Source organism: Eumetopias jubatus, unplaced genomic scaffold (genome assembly GCF_037043125.1).
Source record: "Eumetopias jubatus isolate StellerSeaLion01/CBP00866 unplaced genomic scaffold, mEumJub1_p1.0 scaffold_4, whole genome shotgun sequence".
Lineage (NCBI taxonomy): Eukaryota > Metazoa > Chordata > Mammalia > Carnivora > Otariidae > Eumetopias > Eumetopias jubatus.
The window spans coordinates 63208006-63220357 of NW_028274810.1; the positions used below are offsets into that span (position 1 = coordinate 63208006).

General features: G+C 57.0%; 1 protein-coding gene across 1 annotated transcript in view; it reads left to right on the forward strand.

Annotated features, from left to right (window-relative positions):
* DHCR24 (24-dehydrocholesterol reductase) overlaps nucleotides 1–11438 on the forward strand; it is a 29001-nt gene extending 17563 nt beyond the window's left edge. The window contains exons 6-9 of the mRNA XM_028106842.2: nucleotides 3117–3260; nucleotides 8974–9171; nucleotides 9477–9655; nucleotides 10404–11438. Of these exons, the coding sequence (XP_027962643.1) occupies nucleotides 3117–3260; nucleotides 8974–9171; nucleotides 9477–9655; nucleotides 10404–10557 (675 nt within the window). The 3' untranslated portion in view covers nucleotides 10558–11438. The remainder of the gene's footprint in view (nucleotides 1–3116; nucleotides 3261–8973; nucleotides 9172–9476; nucleotides 9656–10403) is intronic.
* The last annotated feature ends 914 nt before the right edge of the window (nucleotides 11439–12352 follow it).

The window sequence follows — 12352 nt, forward strand, 5'->3', positions numbered from 1 at the left end:
TATCTGTATACTTAAAACCTTTTAAAATTGTAAAGGACTTGGAAATCGTCTGGTGCAATTCCCTCTCTAAATAAGGAAACAAGGCCTGGAGAGGAAGAGACTTCTGTGAGCACTCATGGCTAGCATGGGGCAGGTCTCTGACTCCTAGCCCAGTGTTATTTCCCCAGCATACCAGCTTCTGTAATCCAGCAGCATTCAGAGACACTGACCGAGGACCCCTCCTGGTGGGGCACCGTGGTGGGTGCTGGGGGATGGGGATCCTGGAGCAGGAGTGGGAACACTGGACATAGACACAGAGCCAATGTGCCGTGTCGCTCCCCAGGCCCCAGCTCTGCTGACCCACAGTGCTGGTCACCTAGCACCTGGTCACCTGGCAAGGACATCTAGTGCAGATGTTTTCTGCCTTCTCCCAGGCATTCCCTTAGAGGCTGGCGGAGGGGCCCTCCCTGTGCTCATCCCTGGTACCTGTTTGCTGCATTAGATGCCACCTAAGTTTATAATCAGGCAGCGGGGTTTGTACAACTTTTAAAAATGTTGAAACACCGTAACCAATTCCCTTATTGCCCTAGAAGACCACGGTCTTACCCGCAAGGTTTGCGTGGTGTCAATCGGAGAGGGTCCGGGCCCCCAGGCTGCAGACTTTTACAGTGTCCTGACGCCCATCAGTAACAGGGTTGGGGGAGGAGAGTGGCAGATGCCATTAGACATATGGACATCTCATTCTTCCAAACAGTCCTGGTGGGCAAGCTGCTCAGGAATTTTTCCCTGGGTGTCTGGCCCTGGAATGGGCCCTCTGCAGGCCCAGAAGAGCCACTGGGGGGAGGCAGCCCACCCTGATATACAGGGGAGGCCCAGGGCTAGGGAGGGGCGTGCTCTCTGAGTGCTCCAGCTAGAACTGGAGCTCCTGTGGCCGCCTGGCTGCCACAGCGGACCTATCCCTGGGAGAGACACAGCATCCGGGTTCTTTAGCATCTCCTGGGCTTGTCTGGCATGGAGGTTCCTACTGAGTCAAGGAGCACAGGGAGTGCCCGAACCCAGGTATGCCCCAGTCTCGATTCCATTATGCAGCTGGTGCCGCTGCCAGGTGTGTGGCCAGGCCACACCTGGGGTTAGATCAGGTTGCTCCGCTCCTGTTGGGTTTCACTGTCCCTTGTACCAGCAGGCAGAGGCCAGCGCACGGTGTCCTTTGCCGTTTTGCGCTAGCCACGCTAACATGGACTTGCACAAACAGACTCTTCAGCCCAGCATCCTGGCACCTTGTGGCCCCGGTTTCCTGCCAGCATAGTGGCCTGCTGCACGAGGGGACACCCTCATGGGCTGGAGTGTTGCTGCCGGAGATGGGGGCCAGAGGCTCCTAGGGGAGGGGCTTGCGAGGGGGTGGGGGGCAGAGGATGGGGAGAGGGCTGGGAACTGACCGCTGTGCCCTGTGGGCAGGCGCCATGCTGGGCACTTTCCTCGTTGGCTTTTCTGGTTTCCACAGCCACTCCAGGGCAGGTAATAGCTCCGTTTCACCAGTGCTGAAAGCAAGGCTCAGAGTGACCTGCCCAGGACCAGCACCGTGTGTTCAAAGTAGGACAAGCGAATCCACAAACAGTGCACAAGCCGATCCCATTTTTATAAATCCACGTGTATGCACAGAAAAGAAAACCTAATGAGTACACATCCGTGTTAGTAGTTACCTCTGGAGGATGAGGCTGCAAGGTGTCTCTCTTGCCAAGTTACGTATTTCAGCAGCATTTGAAGTTCCCACAGGCATTTATTTTGCTTTTGGAATCGGGAGAAAATAGTGATAGGTTTGTTGTTGTTGTTTTTATAATGCTCACATTCCAGAGCACATTCAAGTTCCCCCGCTGCCCAGCCCTGGCCTTGTTGTGCAACGTTGGATAAGCTTGAGTCCTTGCCCTAACCCTGGCCAGCCGTGTGGCCTCAGGCGCCCTGTTCGACCTTGATGGTTCTCAGTCTCCTCATCAGCGAGACAAGCACAGCTCTGCCTTGCAAGGTCACGGAGGGGGTACAGAACAAGCACGCCAAGTGCCCGGAGCATGTTGTTGTGATGGGTCTGGGCCATGAGCCACCCTGGGAATGCTCATCTTACTCTGCTCCTGGCTTTATGCCCCGACGGTTCCCCGGCAGCATCGTGCCTCTGCTCCGAGGCCGCTGCTCTCGGCCCCCTCCTCAGCCTGTGCTGCACCCCAGCTGGGTGTGATCTCACCTGCCCCATAAAACTCGGGGGCCTCTCCCACCCTCCAGAGAACAGGGTCTGACGTGGGGCCCAAGTGTCTGCCGCATGTGGGTGTGATTTCTAGTAGGCACAGAAAACCTCCCACAATGTCGATAGTTTTACTGCCGTTTTATATGTGAAGAAAGAGGCTGAGAGAGCGACCGGCCCCAGGTCACACAGCTGGTGGGTGACAGGAGCCGGGGTCTGGCCCCAGCTCTGGAGCCCATGCTCCTTCCAGGCCGCCGCCCTGCCTCTTCCCAAAAGCACCTGCCTGGAATTCGTTCCATGCATGAGGATGCTGAGGCCCAGAGAGGCTGAGTCATGCCAGGGCCCCCGCAGGTGGAGCGCTGAACCATTTAGGACTGAAGACTGTCTCAATATAAGATCTAGGCATTGGAGGCCGGGGGCCTGGTGCCAGGGAAGTGTTAGGTTCCCTCTGTGAGCTTACTGCACTGAGGGGGCTGCCTGAGGGGAGCACGGCACCCAGAGGGTCGTGGGGCTTGGTTTCGGTGGCAGGGAAAGTGCCATGGTCAGTCGGTGCTGCTGGCCGCGGGACCCGGTGACGGGGTCGGCCGAGTGGGACAGAGGGAGGAAGGGAGGGAGGGAAGGCGTCCCCCGCGTGGCGCTGTGTCCTTCAGCGTTTGCCCCTTGGTTCTGTCCGTGAGGGGGAGGGGTGGCTGAGCTCTCCAGACCGTCGGCCACCACTTACCCTCGCTCTGCTAGAGAATGCCCGCTGTGCTCAGCCTCACCGGGCTCTCGAGAGTCTCAAGGGTGGTGACAGACGTGAAAGCTTTGAAAAGGCCATGGGTGCTGAGCAGAAGCGGGTATCACCGTTACGGCCCGGTGGCACCAGGCCCTCGTCTGTGGGCTGACATAGTGCCCTCTGTCGTTTCAGCTGAATAGCATTGGCAACTACTACAAGCCCTGGTTCTTCAAGCACGTGGAGAACTACCTGAAGACAAACCGGGAGGGCCTGGAGTACATTCCCTTGAGACATTACTATCACCGCCACACGCGCAGCATCTTCTGGGAGCTCCAGGTGAGGCTCAGATTTCCCAGCCGGCCGGGAAGGGAACCAGGCCGGCCAGGACTGTAGGGCAAGAGGGGCTTTGTCCCAGGGACCTGGAGCACCCGTGGACACAACACCACAGCGCTGTCCTCCGGGGGGAGCAGACCGCTTTCACTTAGCCTGTCCCAGAGCACCTGTTCTGTGCCGGGGAGTGGGGCGCGGGCCGGGCACTTGGGAGCACGCACACCTGCTCTGCCCTTGAGGAGCCGTAGCCTCACCAAGCCGACAGACCTTGGCACGGTGAAGGGCCACAGAAACGGGAAGGGGAGGCGGCTCGTTCTGCCCAAGATCAGAGGTGGCCGTCGAGCTTGGCCTTGAAAGGTGAGCAAGAATTTGCTGTTGTGTGTGGAGGGGTGAGATGCAGTGACATTTTAAAGAGGAGCGACGGAGAAGGCCTCTGGGGGGGTGGGGAGGGACTTGTGCGCAGGGACCTGACCACGGGCGGGGGCGGGTACATGACGAGCCAGGCAGAGGAAGAGCCGGAGCGTGGGTCCTCAACTGGGCTACATGGCTTCTTTTTTCTTCTAAGTCATAGAACCTAGAAATAACCACTTTAATGTGTACCATTCAGTGGTATTTAGTACATTTGTCGTGTTGTGCAACTTGCACCAAAGTTGCTGAGGAGACGGACAGTAATCTGGAAGCGGTAACGAAGCCGCGGGAGGAGCCCCCCTCACCTCCGTCTACCCCAGACGGTCATGGGAGAGGAAATGATGCCCCTGCGGAGGCCCGCAGGGACCAGCCAGCCCCCAGCTAAGAGCAGGCAGAGGAAGACAGTGTCCAGAGAAGAGACTGAGGATAGAGGGGCTTTGCTGATGTCAGACCACGAGAACATGGAGGAGGGCTTGGGAGATGAGGGGACAGGGCCGGGTGGAGTCAGATTAGGACATGTTGCCTCGTGGTGGCAGGCCACCGGGCACCTGGAGGCCGTGATGACTAGGTTAAACCAGGCTGACAGGCATGAGGTTAGACCTGACAGTCTCCTAGGAGAAGGTGGGACATCCTAACTGTGGGCCCGTCTCTGAGGCCGAATGTGATGGGGCCGTGGTGAGGGCTTGGAGGAGCGGGGAGCGGAGGGCCCCTCAGCGCCCTGGGAGCGCGGGGCTCCCCCACCTCCAAGAGAGCGCCCTTGTCAAGGCCCAGAGCGGTTGGTGGTCTGCCAAATGCAGAACACACTGGAAGTCCCTTTGGCCCTGGCAAGAACAGTGTTAAGGTTGTGACAGGTGTGTTTTTGTCAGGAGCAAGAACATTTAAGGGACAGGAAAAGAAAGGACCAGCAAGGGACCCCGAGAAGAACATCAGATCGTACACAGTAATTGCACGTGTTAGCTGTGACGCGGAACACCACACACGCATTATCTCAACCTTCCTAACAGCCCCGGGGTGGTGGGGCCTCGCGTCTATTCCATTCTTCAAATGGGGGGGAACTGAGGCTTAGGTTGTCCAGAGTAACACAACTCAGGAAGAGATCGAGTATAGTTATCTCTTGCAGCCTAATGAGCTACCCCAAACTTAGAGGATTAAAACAACTGACCATTTCTTCTTCTTATTTTCTGTTCTCTCACAGTTTTCTGAGGGCAGGGATTGGGGAGGGACTAATCTGGGTGGCTCTGGCTCAGGGTTGCAGTCCAGTGTCGTCTGCAGGCTTGCGCGGGGATGGAGGATCTGTTTTCCAGAAGGTTCCCTCACACGGTTGTTAACAAGAGGCCTCCGTTCCTTGCCACGTGGGCTGCTTGAGTGTCCTCACGACAGGGCAGCGGGAGCTGTCCAGGAGAGAGACCAAGGAGGAGCCTCGAGGCCTTGTAGGGCCCGTCTCCTCACACTCCGCCAGCCCCGCTGTACGCTGTGAGAGCAAGTCCAGCCCCCACTCGGGGAGGCAAATCACGCTCCACCTCTTTTGAAGAAAGGAGTAGCAAAGCATCTGTGGGTGTTTTGCTTTGTGTTTTTAATTCAAGTTAGTTAACATATAATGTAGTATTGGTTTCAGGAGTAAGAATTTGTGGGTTTTTTTTTTTAAACCACAGAGCTAGGATTCATAATGAGGTTTGTCTTATATTTTTGTGCCATGAAGCACTGGCTGTCCTTCCCGAGGTGAAAGGAAGAGTCTAGTAGGACGGGTGTCTTACAACTGAGATTTGCACACAGGGCAACTGGGCGGAGCACCACGGCATCCACCACAGTAGATTTGCAGAAGCCCAGACTTCTAGAAAGAAGGGGTAATAAACAATGTCAAGTGTGCATGCCTTTTCCCCCTCCCCCGGGGTGAACTCCTCCTCCCTCGGGCAGCCCTCCACCCTGGTTCCTCCTTGCTGAATCCACTCTTGAATCAATCACAGGTGACCTAGGCTGATGCTGAACCTCTTGGTCCAATCCTGTCACCCTGGGGCCAGGCCTTCCTTCGCCCAGCTCAGTTAATCAGTAATATTTGGGGTCGAGGCCAGCCGCATGATCTGCAGGGCCTGTTGCAAAAATCAGGGAAAGAGTACCGTCAAATATAGTCCCGTGGTCTCTCTTAAGTTTGCTATTTAACGTTCTAAGTAAAGAAAAATTAGTAAGTTAAATGATTGGAACGAATTTACTGTTCATCTCTTATTAGGAGTATTTAACTCTTCGTGAGTATGTGTTTCATTCTTAGTGGACCAGTTGCACAGAACAAGCTCAGTTGTGTTTATCTCCCTTCCTGGTAAGTTCACCTTCTCTCAGTACTCCAGCGTGGCTTAGTGCTGCATAAGGAAGGACTGAAGGGAAAGAGGACTCTGGGCAGCCCCTCTTTCCCTTCCCTTTTCTGTCCTCCTTTTCAGCCGGTGTAAGTGGTTGCCTAATACAGGGAGGTAGCACCGGATAGGGTTCTTGGTGACGGGTGTTTCTTTTTAATGCCACTGCCACAGGGCCTGCATTTGGGGCTTGGGGTCCTGGCTCAGGCCCGGCCCCCTGGATCTGTTGTGGGGCCCTGCAGAGCAGAGCAGGCCAGTAGCAGACTGGACCCAGGAAAATGGCAAGGGCAGGCAGAGACCGGGGGGCCAGGGGTAAAGCCAGGGACACGGGGCCTGGGGTCACTCGGAGGCAGAGGGTTGAAAAGAGGAGGTCGGAGCTCACTGTTTAAAAACTTGAACTTTTCTGAGGTTGAGATTTTGGAAAGGAATGGTTCTAGCTGATGCTTTTGGCTAACAATTGACTGTTTTTAAGGGAAAAATACAAATGGCTTTTAAACATGAGAGCGATGATGGGTCTCACTCCGTTAACGCCGGGCAAAACAAAACTGCAGGAGTCACATCTTTCACCCGCAGGATGACGGCGAGGCGAGGCAGAAGTTTTGACGACGCTGTTTGGCCTGGGTGTGGGGAGACAGCACTCCCTGGTGTCATTTGGGAGAGTGTGATGTGGCACACGCTCTTGAAATAATATCTACTAAAATGGCACACACTGAACCAGAATTTTCCACGTCTTGGAATTTATTTTACAGATAAATGAAGATGTAAATGGGCAAAGACACATGTAGAAAGGATACTCACTGGAATAGTCTGGAAATCATCTAAATGTTCATCCGTACAGAACTGATTCAATCAATTAAGGTCCGTCCACACGGGAGGGCAATGTAAAGGGCCAGGTGCTCGTTTGGGTTTTGTGGACCATGGGGTCTCTCTAGAGGCCGATCTGCCCTTACAGCCCGAAAGCCCCCACAGACAGGGTGTAAAACACATGGGCATGGTTGTGTCCCAGTAGAGCTTTATTTGTGGACCAGATTTGTCCCAGGAGCCATAGTTTGTGGGTGTCCGCAGGGCAGTGGTAGCACCCACGGGCAAGCGTGTCCTGGCTGGCTGCGCACGAGACTCTGGGAAGGGAGAAGCACAAGGCTGTTAGACGCCACCATCTGTGAGCTGTTGGTCTGTACTCCCATCCGCGTGTCTGCGCATCAAGTGTCTCTAGAAAGGGACACAGATCATCCTAACAATGGCTGCCTTTGGGGAGGGGACAGAAGTTGGGTTGGGGAAGAATGAAGTGGGGTCAGGACCCAGGGGGGAAATGGGGTGAGGACATGAAAGGAGGCCTAACCTTTGGATGGCTGGGATTTCTGCTGTGGGTATGTGTGACTTTTCCAAAAACAAGCGAGGGAACAATAAAAGCCAAGCCACACCTTGTTCTCCGGTCATGTGCTAGCGTCAGTGTAGGTGCCAGGATCTAAGAGCTGAGCAGAGCTGAGTGCAGATGGGTCCCTCCCTCTTAGGAGTGGGCCGCCAGTTGGAGAGCTGGCTCCAGGGGAGAGAGGGAGGGTCCCTGGGCTTCAGAGCTTAGCACCTGGGTTCCTTTGGGAAGCCACCCCTGACCCCTCGTCTGATGTGGGCCCTGCGTCATTTTGTCCCAGCTCTTCCCACACTGTAGTCCTGTGGCCTGTCTCGTCGACTCTGCAGGACAGGGATAGGGACCACGTCTCATTTTTCTTGCTATCCCCAGCACCCAGCGTGGAACCTCATACCTGACCTCATAGGCACCTTATAATTGTTTAATGAATAAAGGAATGTCCTTGGGGGCGCCTGGGTGGCTCAGTCGGTTGACCCTTGGTTTCATCTGACCCTTGATTTTTGGCTCGTGTCCTGGTCTCGGTGTTGTCAGATGGAGCCTCACATCCGGCACCGCGCTTAGTGCAGGATCTGCTTGTTTCTCTCCCTCTGCTCCTCCCCCGGCTCATGCGCAGGTGCTCGCTCCAAGAATGCTACCCCATTCTTGAAGCCAAGGACATTCCTTTACATTCGGGAAGACAGGCTTGGAGCAAGGGAGGAAGATAGTGAGTGGAGGGAGGCGAGAGTCTTGGCTGTTGGTGACCAGGCAGGATGGCCGGCAGGTGGGAGCCATGGTGAGCTGGTGGGTAGCATGGGGTATTGTCAGAAGCAGTGCTGAGGGAGGGGGCTCCTCCCCGGGGGTGGGTTGAGCACGGAAGAAGAAGAGCAGCCTCTGCTCAGGAGCGTCTCCAGGGAGGCTGAGTTGGGCGAGGCAGGCAGGGTAGCGCTGTGAAGGGCCACAGGCACGAGAAGAGAAGTGGCTAATTCTGCCTAGGGTCGGAGGTTAGCCGTCAGACTTGGCCGTGAAAGATGACAGAGAATTTGCTTTTGTGCGTGGAGGGGTGGGGAGTAGTAACATTTTAAAGAGGAGTCTGAGCAGGCCTCTCTGGAGACACTGAACCGGTGGGCTCATGGATGACCCTGAGCCAGACCTTGCCCACCCCAGTGAGAGCGGCCCCTAGCTGTGTGACATTAGGGCAATTGCTTAAGCTCTCTGATGATCTTCTCATTCAGTAACATTTTCTCGACCATTTACAAAATGCCTTCTGTGTGCCAGCCACTGTGACCTCAACTACAGCAATTACAGTTATCTTCTTTTGCTCCCGGCACTGGGCTGTGTGCCTTCTAGGTGGTATCTCATTATTCCTTCAAATCCTGTTTTACAGATAAGGAAACTAAGCTCAAAGAGGGTAAGTAACTAGCCCAAGGTCATCGCAGCAGGTAAATGCCAGAGCTGAGACTCAAACCCAGACCCAACTGGGCAAACTGTGGGTACCACCGTTCCCCTCCAGACAGGAGGAGTGGGCCCTGTCATATGGAACGCTGAACGAGGACCTGGCCCCTGGTGCACGGAGGTACTTGGCCCTGTTGGCCCCTTCTCGCCATCGCCAACCTTTGTCTTTCAGGACATCATCCCCTTTGGCAACAACCCCGTCTTCCGCTACCTCTTCGGTTGGATGGTGCCTCCCAAGATCTCCCTCCTGAAGCTGACCCAGGGCGAGACCCTGCGCAAACTGTACGAGCAGCACCACGTGGTGCAGGACATGCTGGTGCCCATGAAGTGCCTGTCGCAGGCAGTGCACACCTTCCACAATGACATCCACGTGAGCCGGGGACGGCACCCTCTGGGCCTCAGTGTTCCCAGCTGTAAAATGGGCCTGCTCTGTGATGGCCCTGAGAGGAGAGAAGGCATGGGGGCTGCTGCTGAGCACTCCTGTGAACTGTTCACATTTGTGTCCTCTAACGTGGCAAAGTGGAGGCGCTGCTGTCGGCCATAGCCTCGGGGATTGGGAGTGAAGCCGTGGGCAGCCAGAGAGAGGGGTCTCTGGGTGGGGGTGGAGCGGGCCCGCCATGAGGCTGGCACCTGTTGGAGAAAAAACACCAACGCCCCTCTCCCTGGTCCACCCAGGTCTACCCCATCTGGCTGTGCCCGTTCATCCTGCCCAGCCAGCCGGGCCTGGTGCACCCCAAGGGAGATGAGGCCGAGCTCTATGTTGACATTGGAGCGTATGGGGAGCCACGCGTGAAGCACTTTGAAGCCAGGTCGTGCATGCGGCAGTTGGAGAAGTTCGTCCGAAGCGTGCATGGGTGAGTGGCCCAGAGCGTGGCACGCTTTCTCCGGCCGCCAGCCCCAGGGTGCCGCTGCCGGGGGTGTAGAGTAAGGTCAAGGTGGCCAGCCCCAAGCCAGCCCCACTGGTTGCCGAGGGAGTGTGGGGCCGTAGTGGCCTCTGGTTTGGAAAGTACCTTGAGAAAGTCTGGAGGTGGGATTTCCCGCCCCTCTTCCTCACAGCCCTCCCATGAGCACACCAGCATCCCCCAGGTGCTCGGGCCAGAGCCCCAGGATCACCCTGCTCCGCGCCCCAGGGCAGATGACGGTGTGGTTTTAGATAGGTTCCGGGCTGCTACTCGGGGGTGGAGGAGCTCAGCGGAGGACGGAGGGATTCGTGACTGAAAGCGGCACAGAGGCCCAGGACAGCATAGCTCAGAAACGAGCCTGGAACAAACCCTTGATGTATTGAATACATGGACACGCCTCAGAATAGTTAGGCTGATTGAAAAAACCAGGAAAAAGGAGTACTGTATGATTCCTGGTATACGAAAGTCTCGAACCCACAGTGACAGAAAGCTGAGCTGCCTGGGTGGTGGAGGGCAACGGACGACACGGGGCCATGATCAAAGTTTGGGGGGTTATGGATGTGGGGGCAAGCGCTCCTGCCCCCGCCCCCGGGTCAGCAGGGGGTAAACGAGAAATTCTCCACGAGAGCTTCCTGTGGCTCGTCAGGGACACAGCCGGGGCCTCTCGGGTCCCTTCCCCTCTCCATCCTGTGCTTCCCAGGTTCCAGATGCTGTATGCCGACTGCTACATGAGCCGGGAGGAGTTCTGGGAGATGTTCGACGGCTCCCTGTACCACAGGCTTCGGGAGCGGCTCGGCTGCCAGGACGCCTTCCCTGAGGTGTACGACAAAATCTGCAAGGCCGCCAGGCACTGAGCCTGGGCCCGCCCGGAAAGAGACAGACATGTGGGTGGGCCCTGTCCCCAGGTCCAGGAGGCATCTTCTCTTCACTCAAGCTTGACTGCTCTCCCAGATCCACGCTTCCAGAAAGAACCCCCTCCAGAAATCCCACCCGGACTGCCTCGACAGCTAGCCCTGGCTCCCAGAGGCAGCCGAGTGGAGGGCAAAGGACGTGGGCTCTGGAGTAAGACGTACCTGAGTCCCGTTCCCAGTTCAGCCCCCCGTGAGCTGCGTGACTCTGGGCGAGTCACCCAGCCCCTCCGGACCCAGCTGTCCATCTGTTGAAGGGGGGTCACAGTGCCTGCCTGCAGGCTGTGGGCATCGGGGTCCGGTGGCGGTCTGGCGGGAGGTGCTGAGGGCCGTAGCTGCGCTGACTCTGGCTTTCCGCTCAGCACCGAGTCCAGGAAGTCCCCACGTGAGGTCACCTGGGTGCAGCTCTGGCTGGAAGGGTGAGGGGATGCTCCAGAGTCGCACCCGCCATTGCTTCAGTCGGCCAGAAACACCCCTCAAAGACAGACGGAAGGAAGGTTCCTCTCCCTCCCCGGGGTCTCTGGAGGGCAACAGATGGGGCAGGCAGGCCCAAGACGTGCTGTGCCAAAGCCAGGTCCCAGTCCAAAGTTCCTTGTGCTGTCCTTGGGGACGCCCTGCCCCTTCCTCCTTCCGGCCCAGGCTTGCGGGCCCACCGCAGCCATCACCCAGGTCTCAGAGAAGACCGTGTCCTCAAAGACACTTCATGGCTGCCTCCTGTCCCAGCCCAGGCGGTGTGGCTCCCACTCTGACCTGGGGCCGGAGCACCCGCACCCATCCTTGGCTCCCCGACCCTCCGTGCCTCTTTTGGGCCCCAGAGCCTGCCTAGTCACGGGGCGGGGGGGGGGGGCAGGGTGGGAGCGGGGCGGGGGGTGGACCCCACTAAGCAGGAAGATGGAGGCTTAGTGTGGAGTTTCACTGTGGGGCCCCAAGGGAAAGACCATCAGCTTGATTTCTCCAACCACTCCTCCCTTCATTCGCCCCCGCCCATAGCTGTAGTTAATTTCAGTGCCTTACAAATCCTAAGCTCAGAGAAAATTAGCCCCGTTTCCCTTCCAGAAGGAAAGGAGCCTCCCTAGGTCCTTCCCGACTTGTTAAAAGCCTGGTTGGTTAAGCAACTCCAGCTGAGGAACGGCCCGTCCTCAGCTGAGGACCCAGCATCTGAGAAGGAAGTGTGTTGTGTATGGAGCTGGGATGGAGTGAACTGTGCCAGGCAGTGACATGCTGAGAGCAAGAGCGAGAACTGCACTAGGAGGCAGAAGCTGGCTCTCAGTCCCTGCTGGCTTGTTAGCAAGCCGTGCGACCGTGGGCGAGTCATCTGGCCCTCAGAGCTGCGGCCCCTCGCCTCCCCAGGCCCTGCCGCTGTGGGAGTGCAGGACTGTCCTAGACCGTGTGCTTGCAGTGCCGAGCAAGGCCAGACCAAACATAAACCCTCTGTGTGGGTGCTGTAAGGTCCTTCCTTCAGTCCAAGGCCAGCTCTCCTGTCCCTCAGAGAATGACACCTATGGCACTCAGGGAAGGGTCCGCGTCTTGTCGCTGCAGGTTGCCATTATCCCAATGGAGCCAGGCTTTCTCCGCTCGGCTATCCTCCTGCAGGCTCGGCACACTATCAGGTGTCCTCGGATGGTCCCGTGAGTGCTGGGCACCTTCGTGACACTCAGAAGGCAAAGACACCCCCTCCCTCCTCCCCTTACCCATTTGGCCTCTGGAGGGGGCATGAGAAAAATAAGAAACCTCATTCTCC